The sequence below is a fragment of the Blennius ocellaris genome (genome assembly GCF_963422515.1).
Source record: "Blennius ocellaris genome assembly, chromosome: 14".
In the NCBI taxonomy this organism is placed as follows: Eukaryota; Metazoa; Chordata; class Actinopteri; order Blenniiformes; family Blenniidae; genus Blennius; species Blennius ocellaris.
In genome coordinates this window covers 6427417-6443615 of record NC_137663.1, presented here as the reverse complement: position 1 = coordinate 6443615, position 16199 = coordinate 6427417, and the positions used below count along the sequence as shown (strand labels likewise).

At 49.2% G+C, this 16199-nt stretch overlaps 1 protein-coding gene across 1 annotated transcript in view; it reads left to right on the top strand.

Annotated features, from left to right (window-relative positions):
* Positions 1 to 2194: 2194 nt before the first annotated feature.
* The window catches only part of gria1b (glutamate receptor, ionotropic, AMPA 1b), a gene marked incomplete at both ends in the record, with an annotated part of 34058 nt that continues 20053 nt past the window's right edge, over positions 2195 to 16199 (top strand). The window contains 4 exons of the mRNA XM_080508500.1: positions 2195 to 2218; positions 2905 to 3118; positions 5616 to 5750; positions 11580 to 11819. Coding sequence (XP_080364626.1) covers positions 2195 to 2218; positions 2905 to 3118; positions 5616 to 5750; positions 11580 to 11819 — 613 coding nt within the window. The remainder of the gene's footprint in view (positions 2219 to 2904; positions 3119 to 5615; positions 5751 to 11579; positions 11820 to 16199) is intronic.

Sequence of the window (16199 nt, the reverse complement as noted above, 5' to 3'; positions counted from 1 at the left end):
AATCTTACTTTCTATAGCTCCAAGGTTACATTATATAGCTCCAAGGCTACATTATATAGCTCCAAGGTTACATTATATAGCTCCAAGGCTATTTTATTTAGCAACAAGGCTACTTTCTATTTGTGAAAGGTCATCTCCAATATCGAGGTTCCATTTTCACTACACCCTTCCTCTTGACAACACAACGTCCTTCAAAGAAAAATGTTGTGTTTACGTGACAGTGGCAGACACACTAACACGGTGCAGTTAGTATGTGGGGCCACAGGGGGGCCGACATACTAAACTTGTTTTTGTCATGAAAGCAAACACGTGTGCAGATAACAATGTACTATAAACGTCAACAAAATTGAGAGTACCTGACATTCGGTGCTATTAAGAGTGAATCTCAACTACAAAATCCTGAATCTTGACAGTAAACCTAGAACACGGAGTGGGAGTCACGACACGACGGAGGCCCCTGTGTTTGTTACTCACGTATGAGCAGAAGAACTATTTACCCCAGCAGTGCTCTCCGGCGTCCGGCTGCCTCTGAGGTGGGTGACGACAAGCGTGAAAGAAAATTTCCACCTTGGGAGCCGTTTTGAAAAAGTGACGGTTGCAGTGGCGTAAACTGCAAGCCCTCTGGGATTTCCTTTCAGCCAAGTTTTATTCGCATTAAAGTCCCGACATGTTTGAGAGGTCCCTCCACCAACACCTTCAACTCTGCAGTGTCACATTTCACGTGGTACCTGAGTACGGAGAACACGAGGGATATGAACTATACAGATTGTTGGCTGTTGAACATGTCGTAGAACATGTTCGGAGCACGTGTAGAACACGTTGGACAAGAGGAACATGTAGAACATGTTGCAGAACACGACGTAGGACATGAAGCATACTACAGAACATGTTGGAGGACACGTATGTGCAGACGCTGGGCTGTGCTGTGAGCTGAGACGTGAGGAGCACAGAGGAGGAAGTGACCCAGATTTCTCCGTAAAAGAAGCTGGAACACAATCAAAAGGGGCTCGTTCTGCCCTGCAGAGTCACTTTGCAGTGAGAGCAACGTCTCCTCCGGTCACTGAGCTTCACACACCGACTGCGGCTGCCCCTGAGCCAGGCAGCACGACCAACAGCTTCTCACTCTTCTCCGGCTAATGAGCCGGCCGCCGCCGTACCTTCCATGAAACGACCAGGCGGCGTCTGATCCCCACCGCGCCTCGCACTGCTAGCCGCTAACGCTCCAACACCCACACTGCTAACAGACACTGCTGGCACTGACACTGTCAATGGTAACACTGCGAATGCTTATGTTGCTATCGCTAATGCTGCTAATGCGAACACTGCTACTTCAAGATACTTTATTGATCCACAAGGGGCAATTTAAAACAGCACACTGAGTACTTCTTGTAAAAACAACAACCATAAACTTAGAAAAATGCCAACACTGCTAAACAGACACTGCTAATGCTCACACTGGTAACACGTGCCACTATTGCTTACGCCACTAATGTATACGCTGCCAATGCTACTAACACTCACAGTGGTGTTGGTCACAGTGCCAACGCTGACAATGCTAAAACTCACAGTGCTCTCGTCCACACTGCTAAGGCTTATGCTGCTAACACTGACTTGCTAATGCTTACGTTACTAATGCTGTAAACACAGTGCCAACTGTGACACTGTTAACACTCACAGTGCTAATGCTGCTAACACTCACGGTGCTAATGCTCATGGTGCTAGCGCTCAAGGTGCTAACACTCACAGTGCTAATGCTCATGCTGCTAACACTCACAGTGCTAATGCTCACGATGCTCATGTTGCTGACACTCACAGTGCTAATGCTCATGCTGCTAACACTCACAGTGCTAATGCTCACGATGCTCATGTTGCGGACACTCACAGTGCTAATGCTTATGATGCCCATGCTGCTAACACTCACAGTGCTAATGCTCATCATGCTCATGCTGCTGACACTGAAATTGCTAATGCTCATGCTGCTAACACTCACAGTGCTACTGCTCACGATGCTCATGCTGCTAACACTCACAGTGCCAATGCTCATGCTGCAGACACTCACATTGCTAATGCTCATGCTGCTAACACTCACAGTGCTCAAGCTCATGCTGCTTATGCTAGTGATGCTAACGCTCAGCAGTACTGATGCTTATGCTGCTAACGCTGCTAACGCACAGTGCTAACATCCACACTGCTAATGGTCACGCTGCTAATGCTGAGAGTAACGATGACATGAGCAATAGAGGGAAGCAGGAGAGGGTGGAACACTGGGGACCCGGGTTCAATTCCTTAGAGACAATAACAGAAAACTAAACTGGTTAAAGTCGTAAACAATTAAAGTTCATTGTTGTCTGTCACCAATAGTTTTGTTGAAACTGACCTGGAACTGTTTTTCTTTGAATCAAACTTTTTATCCACAGCAGCAGTGAAGTAAAAAATACTGTTTGTGGGTTAGTGTAATAAACAAACAAACAAACAAAAACAAACAGCTCAAATTCCTACCTGGTTTCTTTGAGTTCATAACTTGTCATTGTATGGACTAACACACATAAACATGCTGTGCTTGTGTGTGTGTGGGTGTGTGTGTGTGTTTTGTGCTGACTGCACAAATGTGTCTGTGTCAGTTAGTTTTCAGATGTCTTGATGCCACATTCACCTCCATAACACACACGTGGGGGGGGTCGTTCAGAGGGAGAAAAAAGGGGGGGGGGGGGGGGGGGGGTTGCAGCAGCTCCTCTCCGGCCGTCAGTCAGTCAGTGTGTGTCGGGACGCGGCGGCGGAGCTCTGCTGCGGCTCTGGACGTTGGATGAGACGGATCGGCTCGCGCACGCCGCGCACACGCACAGACAGGACCGGAGCGCGCCGCCGGTGGATGTGTGAGCGCGTGTCCGGGCTACGGTGCGTCAGTGGCCGCCCCGCCGTGAATGGGATTACTTCGGTGGATCCGCGTCTCCCGTCGGTGCAGCTGCTGCTGGAGGAAACATGCGGAGCCCCCCGGTGCTCCCCCCGGTCCTCCCCCCCGTGCTCCCCCCGGGGCTCCCCCCGGTGCCTGCGCTCCTGCTGCTGCTCCTCCTCACCGGGCTCTGCAGCGGCACAACTTTTCCAAGTAACATCAACATCGGTGAGTGCGGCGCTCCGGTAACCTGCGGGGGACCCCCCCCCCATCACACCCCCCACCACCACCACCTGCAGCAGCACCTTTTTAACGTCACTGCTGCCGCTGGTCAGCGCGCGCTCCCTGCCGTTATTCAGTTCCGTGCGCTCCCGCCTTCACTGCGCCTCCAACTCCGCGAAACTGAGGTTTTCCCGCCAGCAGCCCGGTAAAAAAAAAAAAAAACCCGGTCCCGGACGTACCGGTCCCCGGGGCTGTCAGCAGGGGTTTTCATCAGTCTGCTGTTATTTCGAAGGCTTTAATGAAGGATGCGTGAAAACATAACAGACAGAGAAACTTCAAAGAAAAAAAAAAAAAGGAAACAGAAAAGAAAACGTAGGATTTAGAGTGAAAATACATTTTTTTAAATCGTTTTGTCTTCAAATCTTTTCTCATCAGAGAAACAACAAAATGCAACAAAATGTTTCATTTTAAATAATGACACCGGAATGTGTGTCCTGTGTTTATTCCTATAGATCTTCTTCTCCTTGCTATTTGTTGATCAACTGGAGCTGGAAATAATTATAATAATAGCACACATTATTTGCTTTTTAAATGAATCAGGAAACTTGATACGCAATCAAACCAACTGCTTTATCTGATTCGGCATTTATTTAGGTAAATTTGCCTGTCAATGACAAAAAAAACAACCCCCCCCCCCCCCCCCCCCCCCACACACACACACACACACACACACACACACACACACACACACACACACACACACACACAAAGAAAGAAACAAAAAACCTAACGTTGTAATTGTGCATAATGTTTCATTATATTGTATCACGGACAAACTGAAAGAAAGTGTCATTCTAAGTGTAAAGTTAGAGATACTCTGTATTTACCACGTGTTTTTTTACCAAGCTGGAAACAAGATTCAAGACTAATGTTATGTGAGAAAAAGTTCAACAAAATTAGATTGAGTTTAACTGCAAATAAGAGAAATCAGAAGCTGTTAAATTAACCAAAGCTCACTCAAAGTCACCTTTCAGAAAGATTTCATTAAATGCCAATGACTTCCTGCACAAGAGGGCAAGTGCAAAACCTCACCTCCTGGAACACAACCTGCAGCTCTGTGGCGCCCTCTGGTGGTCAAAGTAGTCATGACGACAGCAATGTTCACATTTAACTGTTTGATGTATAAGCTGATTTTTAATCTCAACCAAAATTTAAAAAATCTGATTTTCATTGGTTTCAGTGACTTTTTGGGTCTTTCAAAGTAATGGTCAGAGATTATAAATTCTTCCTATTGATGCTCAGTGATTTAGTAAGGTGAAGTGTTCCTCATTAATTTCCATTGACTGCAGTTGATCGCAGCATTCCCCAGTGATTGGAATCGGCTGTCAATGATTATCTGTGAATTCAATCATCTATTTGATTCTCAGTGATTTTTAAACTGAAATCTGAGCAACTCTGTGTGTTGCTGTCCTGAACTTTCAAGAAAGTCCTGGTTCGTGGACAGATCAACAACTTTCATTTGTTTTGGGCGTCAGAGTCACTGAAAACACAACTTTCTGAAAAAGGGTCCCAAGGTGGAACTTTTTGTAAAAAGCTTGGACTCGGTCTCATTATTCTCATTGTTAGTACGAAAAAACAACTTTTGTGAAAAGCTGCAACTGCACATGCACGCCACGGTCGTAGTTAATGGTTGTTCTGCACACGCTCAGTAGCTGGACAATAAGAACAACGTGTCCTCCGTGATGTCATGACTTCCAGTCCATTTTCTCCTGGGACTTGGTCATTTTATTTTGACAGCCACCGTAATAACAATCCAAGGTTGTTATTATGGTGACTGTCAAAATAAAAGTACCAAGTTCACTAGAATGTACTAGAATGTCCGTGCTCTCCCACGGTTCATGGGTGAACAGCACCCACTAGTGGCCCTGCATGCCAACTACATCATTTTCCGATGTTTCCGCGGAAACGCACATCGTTTTCAAAACAATAAAGTCTCATGTGAAAACGCATAATTTTTGCGTATTGGTTTCAGAAAAAATTTTGCGTTGGCACGGCGACCGCAGAATCACTGATAGCAATGTGGTTATCACGTTGGACCACTAGGTGGTGCTGTTGGTTTGTTGTCTTTGTGCTGACAGACACACACAGATGCAGCAGAGAACAACACACTGTAAACAATAAACATGGACCCCACATTCATGTGGACAGATTGATGAATGGGAAGCTCTTAGGGGTGGATCTCAACTATAAAACTAGACTATGGACCGGGAGTCACGCCACTCCGGCGGCCGCCATCTTTGTTTTTGTCCATCTGCTTGCACATAGCAAGAAGAACTATTTAACCACAGCGGCGATGTGCAGCGCTGCTGCTGCAGACGGTTAGGGTTTCCACAAAGCCACTTTCAAAAAGTTGCGTTTTCAGTGATTCTCCTGTTGAGCCTCTGATGGTTTTTACTTTGAAGGCGATAACTGCCCCCTATCTGTCTGTCTGCCCCCCCTACAGGAGGCCTCTTCCCCACAGGCTCCCATGAGTACGAAGTGTTTCGGTTCGCCCTGGCACAGCATCAGGACGTCCCCAAGCTGGTCCCTCAGGTGGACATGGTGGACACCGGGAGCAGCTTCGCCATGACCTATGCCTGTGAGTTAAATTTCGTAGAACAAAGAGCAGGAGGACGAGCGGGCAGAACGCCTTTGCTTTTAGCCGTCGCCTTCCCGGCATCGGCTTGTCGCTCGCTGCGCGGCGAGCGCTCCCTCACAGGTCAGCGTCGCGCTCACGCTCCTTTTCGGCACAGGTGGGATTTGGGGGCTGGCGGCGGTAAACGGAGGCGGGCTTTTAAAAGAGCAGACAGCAGCACTAAATGGACCGCGGCCCCGGGGAGCGTTCAGAACCGTGCAGGAGGTTCACACTACAATGTGCTGACCTTGTTCTGCTGAGAGTTTACCAGCCGGCGCTCTTACACCTGAATGCAGCACCGCCTGATACAAAGAGTCCCCCTCAGCCGCACACCAGGCGTTCAAGGGCACGCACACACACACACACACACAACGCCAAACACAACGTGCACACATGACACACACATCGAAAACAATGTGCACACACACACACAACGTGCAAACTAAACACAATGTACACGCCAATCGCAATGTGCCCACACAGTGTTGGCGCCAAACATAATATACACACAACGTGCACACGCATAACAATGTTCACCGAACACAACGTGCACACACACACACACACACCGCGTGCACACAAAGCGTAACTCGAGAAGACACAACGTGCACACGCAACGTGCACTCCGCACAAACACGCACACGCACGCACAACGGGCGCGCCACACAACGTGGACACCAGATAAGGCAACGTGCACACCAAGGAATACAACGTGCACTAAACAACACGGCGTGCACGTTGAAGCCCCAGCTGGAGACGGGAGGAGCTCCGAGGTCGTGACCCGAGGATCACGTGATTCTCTCTCTGCCTTCAAGTGCTCATCGTGTAGCACATCAACCTCCACTTCACTTAACACACGTTTATAATGGCCCCACGCACACGCACACACACACACACACACACACACACACACACACACACACACACACACACACACACACACACACACACACACACACACACACACACACTGTAGCCCTGTGCCTCCCCTCAGATTCTTCGAGTCGTTTTGAGTGCAGAAGTTTCTTTGTGTCTGAAACATGACTCAGCAGATTTGAATCAGAATCGAGTGATCTTTCTGGGTCGTGCTCGGCGAGCGAGCTTCTCACTCGGAGTCTGAATGCAGCCGTCATGCTGCTGCAGAGCTCCCGGCGCTCTCCGACACCTCACTGATGGGGACCGGAGGATGAGGCATTCTTCAGACGTCCTTTGAACGTCTCGCGTGGAGGAGCTGTGTTCCATGAACGCCTCACACGCACACTGTGTGCGAGTGGCTGGTGGCGTACATGTGTTATGCTTAAATCCAAAACGCAGTGCCTACGGTGTAGCGTGCACTGCTTATGGCCGTTCTACCGTACCTCCGCTACGTCCTGCCAGTGAATGTAGTCAGAGTAGATGTGCTGCTGCGGTTCATCTCCACAGTCAGACTGCAGAGCTGCAGCAGAAACACACTCCTCTTCTTTTCTTTTTAATGACAGTATTATTGTTATTTCCAGCTGTTACTGGCTGTTACCATGGAAACACCGGTCCACAGGTGTCGTTGGACAGTTGCCATGGAAACACAGTTTAACATTACAGTGAAAAAAGAAAAAAGAGAATTTTGGCTCAAAAGCGTCTTCTGTTACTCTTGTTATTCTCTGACTCTGTCACTGTCTGACTTTGACCCGTGTGCTGCGATGCCGTTTGGGTTTCCACCGACTAAAGTCGTGGATGGTACCGACAGTACTGTACCTAAACGTTACCATTTTGCGTAACTCCTCCGTTGAGGTACCCGGCACATGGGTACGGTTCCATAAGGAGGAGCGTCCGTCCGCCCATTGGTCAGTGACGCTTGTTTAAATAGCTCATCGGCCGTATAAACCCTCCCGCTGTTGTTCACGTACGACGCTTTGTGCAAACGGGTTGTTTTATTAACTCAGTTTATTGAAATGTCGGAGGACATTTTTTTAAATTTCTGTGAGAAAATGTGGAAATTAACAAATAGTTTATATTAAGAACACAAACTAAGAAGATCAGATCAGAATCTTCTACTACGACTCCTCTTCCTCTTCCTCCTCTTCCCTCTCCACCTCGTCCTTTTCCTGCTCCTCCTTCTCCTTCTATGGATTCTTCTCCTCCTCTTCATCCTGCCACTCCTCTTTCTGTTCCATGTGAGGACATGGGTCAATATGAGGAAAGGTGAGAATGAACATGAGGAGGAGGAGGAGGAGGAGGAGGAAGAGGAGGATACGACAGAGACGGAGACGCAGCCTCAGCTGTGGACCCAGCGGCGTGTGTTGTGTTTGTCGTCTGAGAGCGGTGTTTAAATAAAACTTGGTCTGGAAGCCTGAGGAGGCGAGGAGGAGGTCAGCTGGTCTCCTCCTCACTCAGGTTCACCTCCCGTCACACCGACTCACTTTGGATTCAAACTGCTGCCGTGGACACGATTATAACTCTCCCGCCCAACAAAGTGTCCGTCCGAACATGGACGTCTTGTCCTTGTGAGTGCAGAGCATAACAACATAAAGACGTTAAAATGACCAATAAAACTAACCTTGGATCAATGTTAATGTTAATATCGTCTCTCTGTGCAGCAGCAGGACAGACCGCTGGACACGAGGTAGACGTAATGGTGAGAATTCTCCACGTGCAGCAGATGTAAGTGGATTGACGCTCTCGGGGCTCATTGATGACAGAGCCGACAGATGTTCGATTCCCGGGGGTTGCACATCTGGGCCCCATCGCCGCCATGTGTGTGACCTCCACGCTGAGTCCCCCGAGCTCCCTGCGTCTGTCACCTCCCGCAGAGGAGCAGCGCCTCCTTCACGCTAATGCTAAGAGACAGACACCTCGTTAGCATGATAGCGTTCGCTCCGGGGGCCAGCGACTATTGTTGGCATGATAGCACCACCCGCGGGGGCGGGGTTATTTTTGGCACTTGACTGTGCCTCAGAGGTGCTTGATGGAGTTAAATACAAGCTGCAACAAGGACACACAAGACAGGGCTCCTCTGCACCATCTACTGGGACAAAGTGGTACTGCAGGACAGAGCAGACTAGTGGCTTAGCTTGTTAGCATCTGTACTTTTCTCTGCAACATTTCGATGATGAATGTTTAGGTCGTCTTTGACGAAAGATGTGAATCTTTAAAGTCCGTTCTGGTTAATTAATTGACGGATCAACGTCATTTTCATGTGAAAACTTGTCTGGAGTGCTGGAGTACGGTGGCCGACAAGTGCAAACGCACTACAAAACAGAAACCCACTTCAAACGCGCTTCACAACAGAAACGCGATACAAAACAAAAACGCTCGTGGAAAACTCATGGAAAAAATATTGGGAGTTGGGAAAAGTCTTCCATGGGATAGAGCTTTTCCTTAGCTTTAAAATTAGGTATTATTTGTGTTGCTACATGGAGTAGCAAGTGAGCTAGGAATGTTTTTGTATGAATCTATATGTTTAGCATGAGCGGGAGACCTCCCCAAGATGGCGGCGCCATAGACACGTTGTGTCAACAGGCGCTGATAGGCCGTGAGGCATCTCGTGTTTATATCCATGCCGCCAACGACAACTCATTCATTCACTCCTTGTCGTCTGTCTCTGGTGTTGAAACTCAGCTCTTCTGTTGTGAAGCACATTTCTCTTTTGAAGTGCGGTTCTGTTTTGTAGTGCGGTCGCGCCTGTCGGCCACAGTACTGGAGCCACGGAAAACACAACGTTTTAAAAATGGTCTCAGCAGAGATGGGGAGAACACATTTCTGAAACGCTGCTTCTGCACATGCTTGCCCATCCATCCATCCGTCCATCTTGTTTCCTGCTCAGTCTGTTTGGGGTCATGGTCCCTGTCCCCCACAACGTCCTCCTCTTCCAGGGACGCCCAGCCTCTCCCAGGCCAATCCAGAGATATCATCTCCCCAGCGAGTCCTGGGCCGACCTCGGGGCCTCCTCCCAGATGGTAGACCTCTCAAGGGAGGCCACCAGGGGGCGCCCTCATCAGATGAACCACCTCAACTGCCTCCTCTCAATGTGGAGGAGCAGCGGCTCGACTTGGAGTCTCTCCTGAATGGCTGAGCTCCTCCTCCTATCACTAAGAGTGACGTCCACCACCCTGCGGAGGACAGTTTCAGCCTCTTATACCCACAATCTCCTTCTTTCAGTCATGACCACAGGTGAGGGTGGGGATGTAGATCGACCGATAAACAGAGAGCTTTGCTTTACGGCTCAGCTCCTCTTCAACGGTCTGGGACAGTGACTGCATTGCTGCAGCTTCCTGTCCAAACTTGTGGCCGATCTCATGATCCCTCCTCCCATCCCTCGTTAATAAGACCCCAAGATACTTAAACTTCTCCACCTGGGGAAGCTCCACCCCCCTACCTGGAGAGGGCATGCCATCCTTTTCTGTGAGAGGACCGCTGTGCTGATCCGCATCCCAACTGCTTCACATTCAGCAATGAATGCTGGAGGCCCTCATGTGACCCGCAAGAAGGACAACGTCATCTGTGAAGAACAGCGACGTCCACATGAGGTCCTCCTACCCCCGCCTGCACCTCGACAACCCGTCCATGGAAATCACGGGGTGACGAGGCACAGCCCTGGCAGAGTCCAGCGACCACCATGAACAAGTCCATCTTAGTGCCGAGCATACGGATGCAGCTCTCACACAAAGACCGATCACCCACAGCGGCGGTTCCGTATTCCCTTAGCACCTCCCACAAGACATCTCTGGGGACATATGCCTTCTCCAAGTACACAAAACACATGTAGAGGGTGAAGAGCTGGTTTGTTGTTCCACAGGCAGGACGGAATCCGCGTTGTTCCTCCTGTATCGGAGGTTGGACTATCGGTCGGGTCTCCACTCCAGTACCGCTGCAGAGACTTTCCCAGGGAGGCTGAAAAGTGAGATGTCTGGATAATTAGCACACTCTCTGCGGTCACTAAGGCCATAGGCTATATAATTCTTCTGCACATGCAACTTGGTCGTCCGTCCATACCACTGTCCATGCGCTCCCATTCTTAATATGTAAAGCATGTTTCTCTCTGCGGCAATGTGTGTGTAGTTTTATTACAAAAACAAAGAACAGCACCAACTTGTGGCCTGGCGTGCTTTTGCTGCTTCTGTGTAAACGGATGTCATTTTCAAAACGTTGCCGTGCAAACATGCAACTTTTCTATTCTGCATTGCGACTCTGCATTTTCACTCAGACATTGTCACGTAACCGGGGGCCCCAGCCAATCACAGCTCCTCCTGTCAGTCACAGCCTGCGGTCGTACCTGAGGATTTCCAGGTGCTGACAGGGTGACATGGAGCATGGTTCCAGGAGGAGTGCTGCTTCGTCAGCAGAGAGAGTTATTCTGTCTTCAGACTTAATCCTGAGCTGTGAAGCAGCTCCGCATGCGGAGTAATTAGATTAGAGCCATTGTGCGAGTGGAGGGATTTACAGCAGCTCCGCAGATAAGGACGCCTTATCGTCCGTTAGCTTATTACCGAACGCAGGTTTCTGCTGCTGGCTGGATTAAAAACAACGACCGATGCAGATGAAACAATGTCTTTGTGTGACAGATGTGGAGGATTAACAGTGTGAGACATCACAGGCGTGTCACGGGAAGCGGAGACACTTTTATTAATATCCACCAGAAATACACTTCTAATAAAACAAAACAAAACAAGCGTCACTCTTCCTCTGACCTGGATTCATATGGACTCCGCCAGGACGTGGCGACGCCTGCACACTTCAGCTCCTGCCATCTGTAGAACGGCTGTGAACGCCTCAATGTAACGTTGTCCACCACTATTGACTCTCTTGCTCCCCCCACAGTCTGCTCCCAGTTCTCCAAGGGTGTGTACGCCATCATGGGGCTGTACGACCGGCGCACCGTCAACATGCTGATGTCCTTCTGCGGCTCGCTGCACGTCTGCTTCGTCACGCCGTCGTTTCCCGTCCACACCAACAACCAGTTCGTGCTGCAGCTGCGGCCCCCGCTGCAGGAGCCCCTCATGGCCCTGCTGGAGCACTTCTACTGGACCCGCTTCGTCTACATGTACAGCGCCGACTCAGGTACACAGCACCGTGAGGGGCGGGGCTAACCAGTGTCATGAGGGGCGGAGCTAACCAGTGTCATGGGAGATGGGGTTAACCAATGTCATAAGGGGCGGGGTTAACAAAATGTGTCATGAGGGGCGGAGCTAACCAGTGTCATGGGAGATGGGGTTAACCAATGTCATAAGGGGCGGGGCTAACAAGTGTCATGAGTGGCGGGGTTAACCAGCAAGCATGAGAGGCGGGGTTAACCAGTGTCATGAGAGGTGGGGTTAACCAGTGTCATGAGGGGCGGGGCTAACCAGTGTCATGAGAGGCGGGGTTAACCAGCAAGCATGAGAGGCGGGGTTAACCAGTGTCATGAGAGGTGGGGTTAACCAGCATTATGAAGGGCGGGGTTAACCAGCATTATGAAGGGCGGGGTTAACCAGCATTATGAGGGGCGGGGTTAACCAGCATTATGAGAGGTGGGGTTAACCAGTGTCATGAGGGGCGGAGCTAACCAGTGTCATGAGAGGTGGGGTTAACTAGCATCATGAGGGGTAGGGTTAACCAGCATCATGAAGGGCGGGGTTAACCAGCATTATGAGAGGTGGGGTTAACCAGCAAGCATGAGAGGCGGGGTTAACCAGTGTCATGAGAGGCGGGGTTAACCAGTGTCATGAGAGGTGGGGTTAACTAGCATAATGAGGGGCGGGGTTAACCAGCATCATGAAGGGCGGGGTTAACCAGCATTATGAAGGGCGGGGTTAACCAGCATTATGAGAGGTGGGGTTAACCAGCAAGCATGAGAAGCGGGGTTAACCAGTGTCATGAGAGGTGGGGTTAACTAGCATAATGAGGGGCGGGGTTAACCAGCATCATGAAGGGCGGGGTTAACCAGCATTATGAGGGGCGGGGTTAACCAGCATTATGAGAGGTGGGGTTAACCAGCAAGCATGAGAGGCGGGGTTAACCAGTGTCATGAGAGGTGGGGTTAACTAGCATAATGAGGGGCGGGGTTAACCAGCATCATGAAGGGCGGGGTTAACCAGCATTATGAGGGGCGGGGTTAACCAGCATTATGAGAGGTGGGGTTAACCAGTGTCATGAGGGGCGGAGCTAACCAGTGTCATGAGAGGTGGGGTTAACTAGCATCATGAGGGGCGGGGTTAACCAGCATTATGAGAGGTGGGGTTAACCAGCAAGCATGAGAGGCGGGGTTAACCAGTGTCATGAGAGGCGGGGTTAACCAGCAAGCATGAGAGGCGGGGTTAACCAGTGTCATGAGAGGTGGGGTTAACTAGCATAATGAGGGGCGGGGTTAACCAGCATCATGAAGGGCGGGGTTAACCAGCATTATGAAGGGCGGGGTTAACCAGCATTATGAAGGGCGGGGTTAACCAGCATTATGAAGGGCGGGGTTAACCAGCATTATGAGAGGTGGGGTTAACCAGCAAGCATGAGAAGCGGGGTTAACCAGTGTCATGAGAGGCGGGGTTAACCAGCAAGCATGAGGGGCGGGGTTAACCAGCGTTATGAGAGGTGGGGTTAACCAGTGTCATGAGAGGTGGGGTTAACTAGCATAATGAGGGGCGGGGTTAACCAGCATCATGAGGGGCGGGGTTAACCAGCATCATGAGGGGTGGGGTTAATCTGGTAATTGAGTGGAGGATAACATACAAAATCGAGATGAATAAGTGAAGACGGAACGATTTCAACAGATCAGGACAAAACTTTCTGAAGACACTGAACACAACAAGCTTCACGTGTGTACAGAGAGAAATGCAGGGTCAGAACTGTGTGTGTGTGTGTGTGTGTGTGTGTGTGTGTGTGTGTGTGTGTGTGTGTGTGTGTGTGTGTGTGTGTGTGTGTGTGTGTGTGTGTGTGTGTGTGTGTGCGTGTGCGTGTGCGTGTGCGTGTGACCTCTATCCAAACACACTGACAGATATACAAACTTCTTCCAGCCTGACTCATCCCATAATTGTCCCTTTCCCATGTTACTATGGAGACAGTACGGTCTCCTCCTCTCCACCTCTCATTTCCTCCTCCTCCATCTCTCCTCTTCTTTCCTCCCTCTCAGACTTGTCCTCGTCCACCTCTCCTCTTCCTCCTCTCCTCTGTCAGTGTGTCTGATCTCTCAGTCTGAAGAGATATTTGTGTGCGCTGTTTGAAGAGTCTTAAAATAAAGTGCTGGATATATTTAGTGGGGTGTTTGTGGTGGCGCTCTCACTGATGTGGATTATGAATCTCTGCTCACACTCATTGTGTTCACAGCCGGTTTAATTGGACTCTTGTCTTTGTCCCAGTTTACATGAACAGAACTATAATCCATTTACTGCTGGCGTCATGTCTCCTCCGTGACTGTAGGGGGTGATGTACACTCTGTCAGATGTCTTAGGGGACATGGTCCTAAACCTTTTCCGTGTCCACAAAACACAGGCCATTAAAGTCGAGGGCCTGAAGCATCTCCAGGCATATTTCATCCATTCCTAAACCACCAAGGAGTTCTTTGACTACTCAGACGACTTCCGCAAGGGAAACGAATCAAGACCCTCTTGAAGCCTCCAGCCCTACTTCATTCAGACCATCTCCCTCGCAACTCTGTCCTCAATGGACATCAGTGGATGTCCTCTCTTACTAAGTACAGCTTGAGCAGGAACCTCCAACTTTTCCTGATGATTCCCCAGACCCTCATTGGACCAAAGTCTGTCCACAGTGTTACAGATGATTTACCAGGACAGGAGTCATTTAATCCTGCTGGTCTGGAGTCTTCCGTTGTACCCAGGCAGTGACGGATTCCTTCAGCTTGACCGCCAATTGAGACTTCTTGTTTGGTACTTGTTGGTCTGGTGTTGGTCTGGTGTTGGTCTGGTGTTGGTCTGGTATTGGTCTGGTGTTGGTCTGATCTTGACCAGAGTCCTGCACTATGAACTGTGATTAACAGATCCAGGATCTGTGTTCCCTGATTTAACTGATCCAGACACTTTGGCTCCTGATCACCGTTACTAACAAGCAGGTCATCAACTCTCTGGTTCAACCCAGACCTACGTGTGCACGTTCACATGAAAGGGGCGGAGCTTGCAGCGTCTGACCAATCACACAGGGAGAAACCCTGCAGAGCAGTTCACAGATGACTGAAGGCGCAGTTATTCTCTGAGAATGTGAAGAATTCAAACACATCCAGCAGCTAAAAGCAACTCTGCTGCTGCAGCCAAAGCCTGAACATCCCTGACTGGTTAATGTGTGACTTCATGAGATTAGACCATGATAATTCATCAGGCAATATGAACGGACGGCACTGTGGTCACTCACTCTCACTTTATTCCAGCAGAAACATTTCAGGATGAACTTCCTCCTGCTCTTCTGCTAGTTCTTTCTCTTGTGTGAGTTTTTTGTGCTGGAATATGAATGAATCTCCGTGACGTCACGGGTTTTTCTGCGTTCCATAAATTCATGTTTGTGCAGTTGTGTCAGGTGAGATCATTAACCTCATTGTCCCAGATCAACCCTCGTGGAGAAAAACAGACTTGGAACAAGTCGAGAACAAAAACCTCCTTCAAAGCCTCAGAGACAGGATTTATTTGATTATGTCGACAAGATCGCTCTAAATTCATTTCTCATCTCATCTCCGCTGCAGCTCAGCGCTGAACCCGACCACCAATCACCATCATTTAAGAATGGGCGGGTCCTTTTCCAAGAGATCTGATTGGTCAGGAGCTCTGACCTCTTATCAAGAACATAACCTGCTCCAGAGCAGGTTAAACATTCAGTATGTTACCATGGTGATTTATCCTGGTGAGAAGTGAACGAGCGTCGTAGTGCTGAAAACCCAGAGTTAATCCTGGAAGTTATCTTGATAAGAGGAATTCCAGCTCCGTGGTACAGGCCTCTGGTGTTAGACTGATGTTTACCACAACTATTTGGTCGACTGCTTTTGTTGATGATACATTGTTTGACCTCATGTTCATACGTTGTCACTTTTTCCTATTTTTGACTTTCTGTTGGCTTTATTATCAATTGTTGAAGTGTTGTTTGTCTCTTCTTTTTTTTTAAAGCTGCTGTTGTTGACCTGTTATTGGCTGTTGTCAGGTTCTTCTCCTATTGTGTTTTTGTTATTGTATACTCACCCCCCCCCCCCCCCCCCCCCCCTTACACCCGGTTTCACATTGTTTAATGGTATTTTCCAGTGTATTAGCGTTTGTTTGAGCAGTGCCGGAGCTCAGGTGGAGCTCTGCTGTTGTTATTCTCCATCTCTGATCTGCAGTAAACAGCAGTTTTCTCCTTTCTTGGACTCCTCGATCCTTTTCTCAGCGATTTATCCATGTTTTGGTTTTTATTTCCTGTCTTTTCTTCTCTTGCTCTGTCTCAGTCCTGCTCTCCACTCTCTCTCTCCTCCTCTGTCCTCTTTTCTTCCGT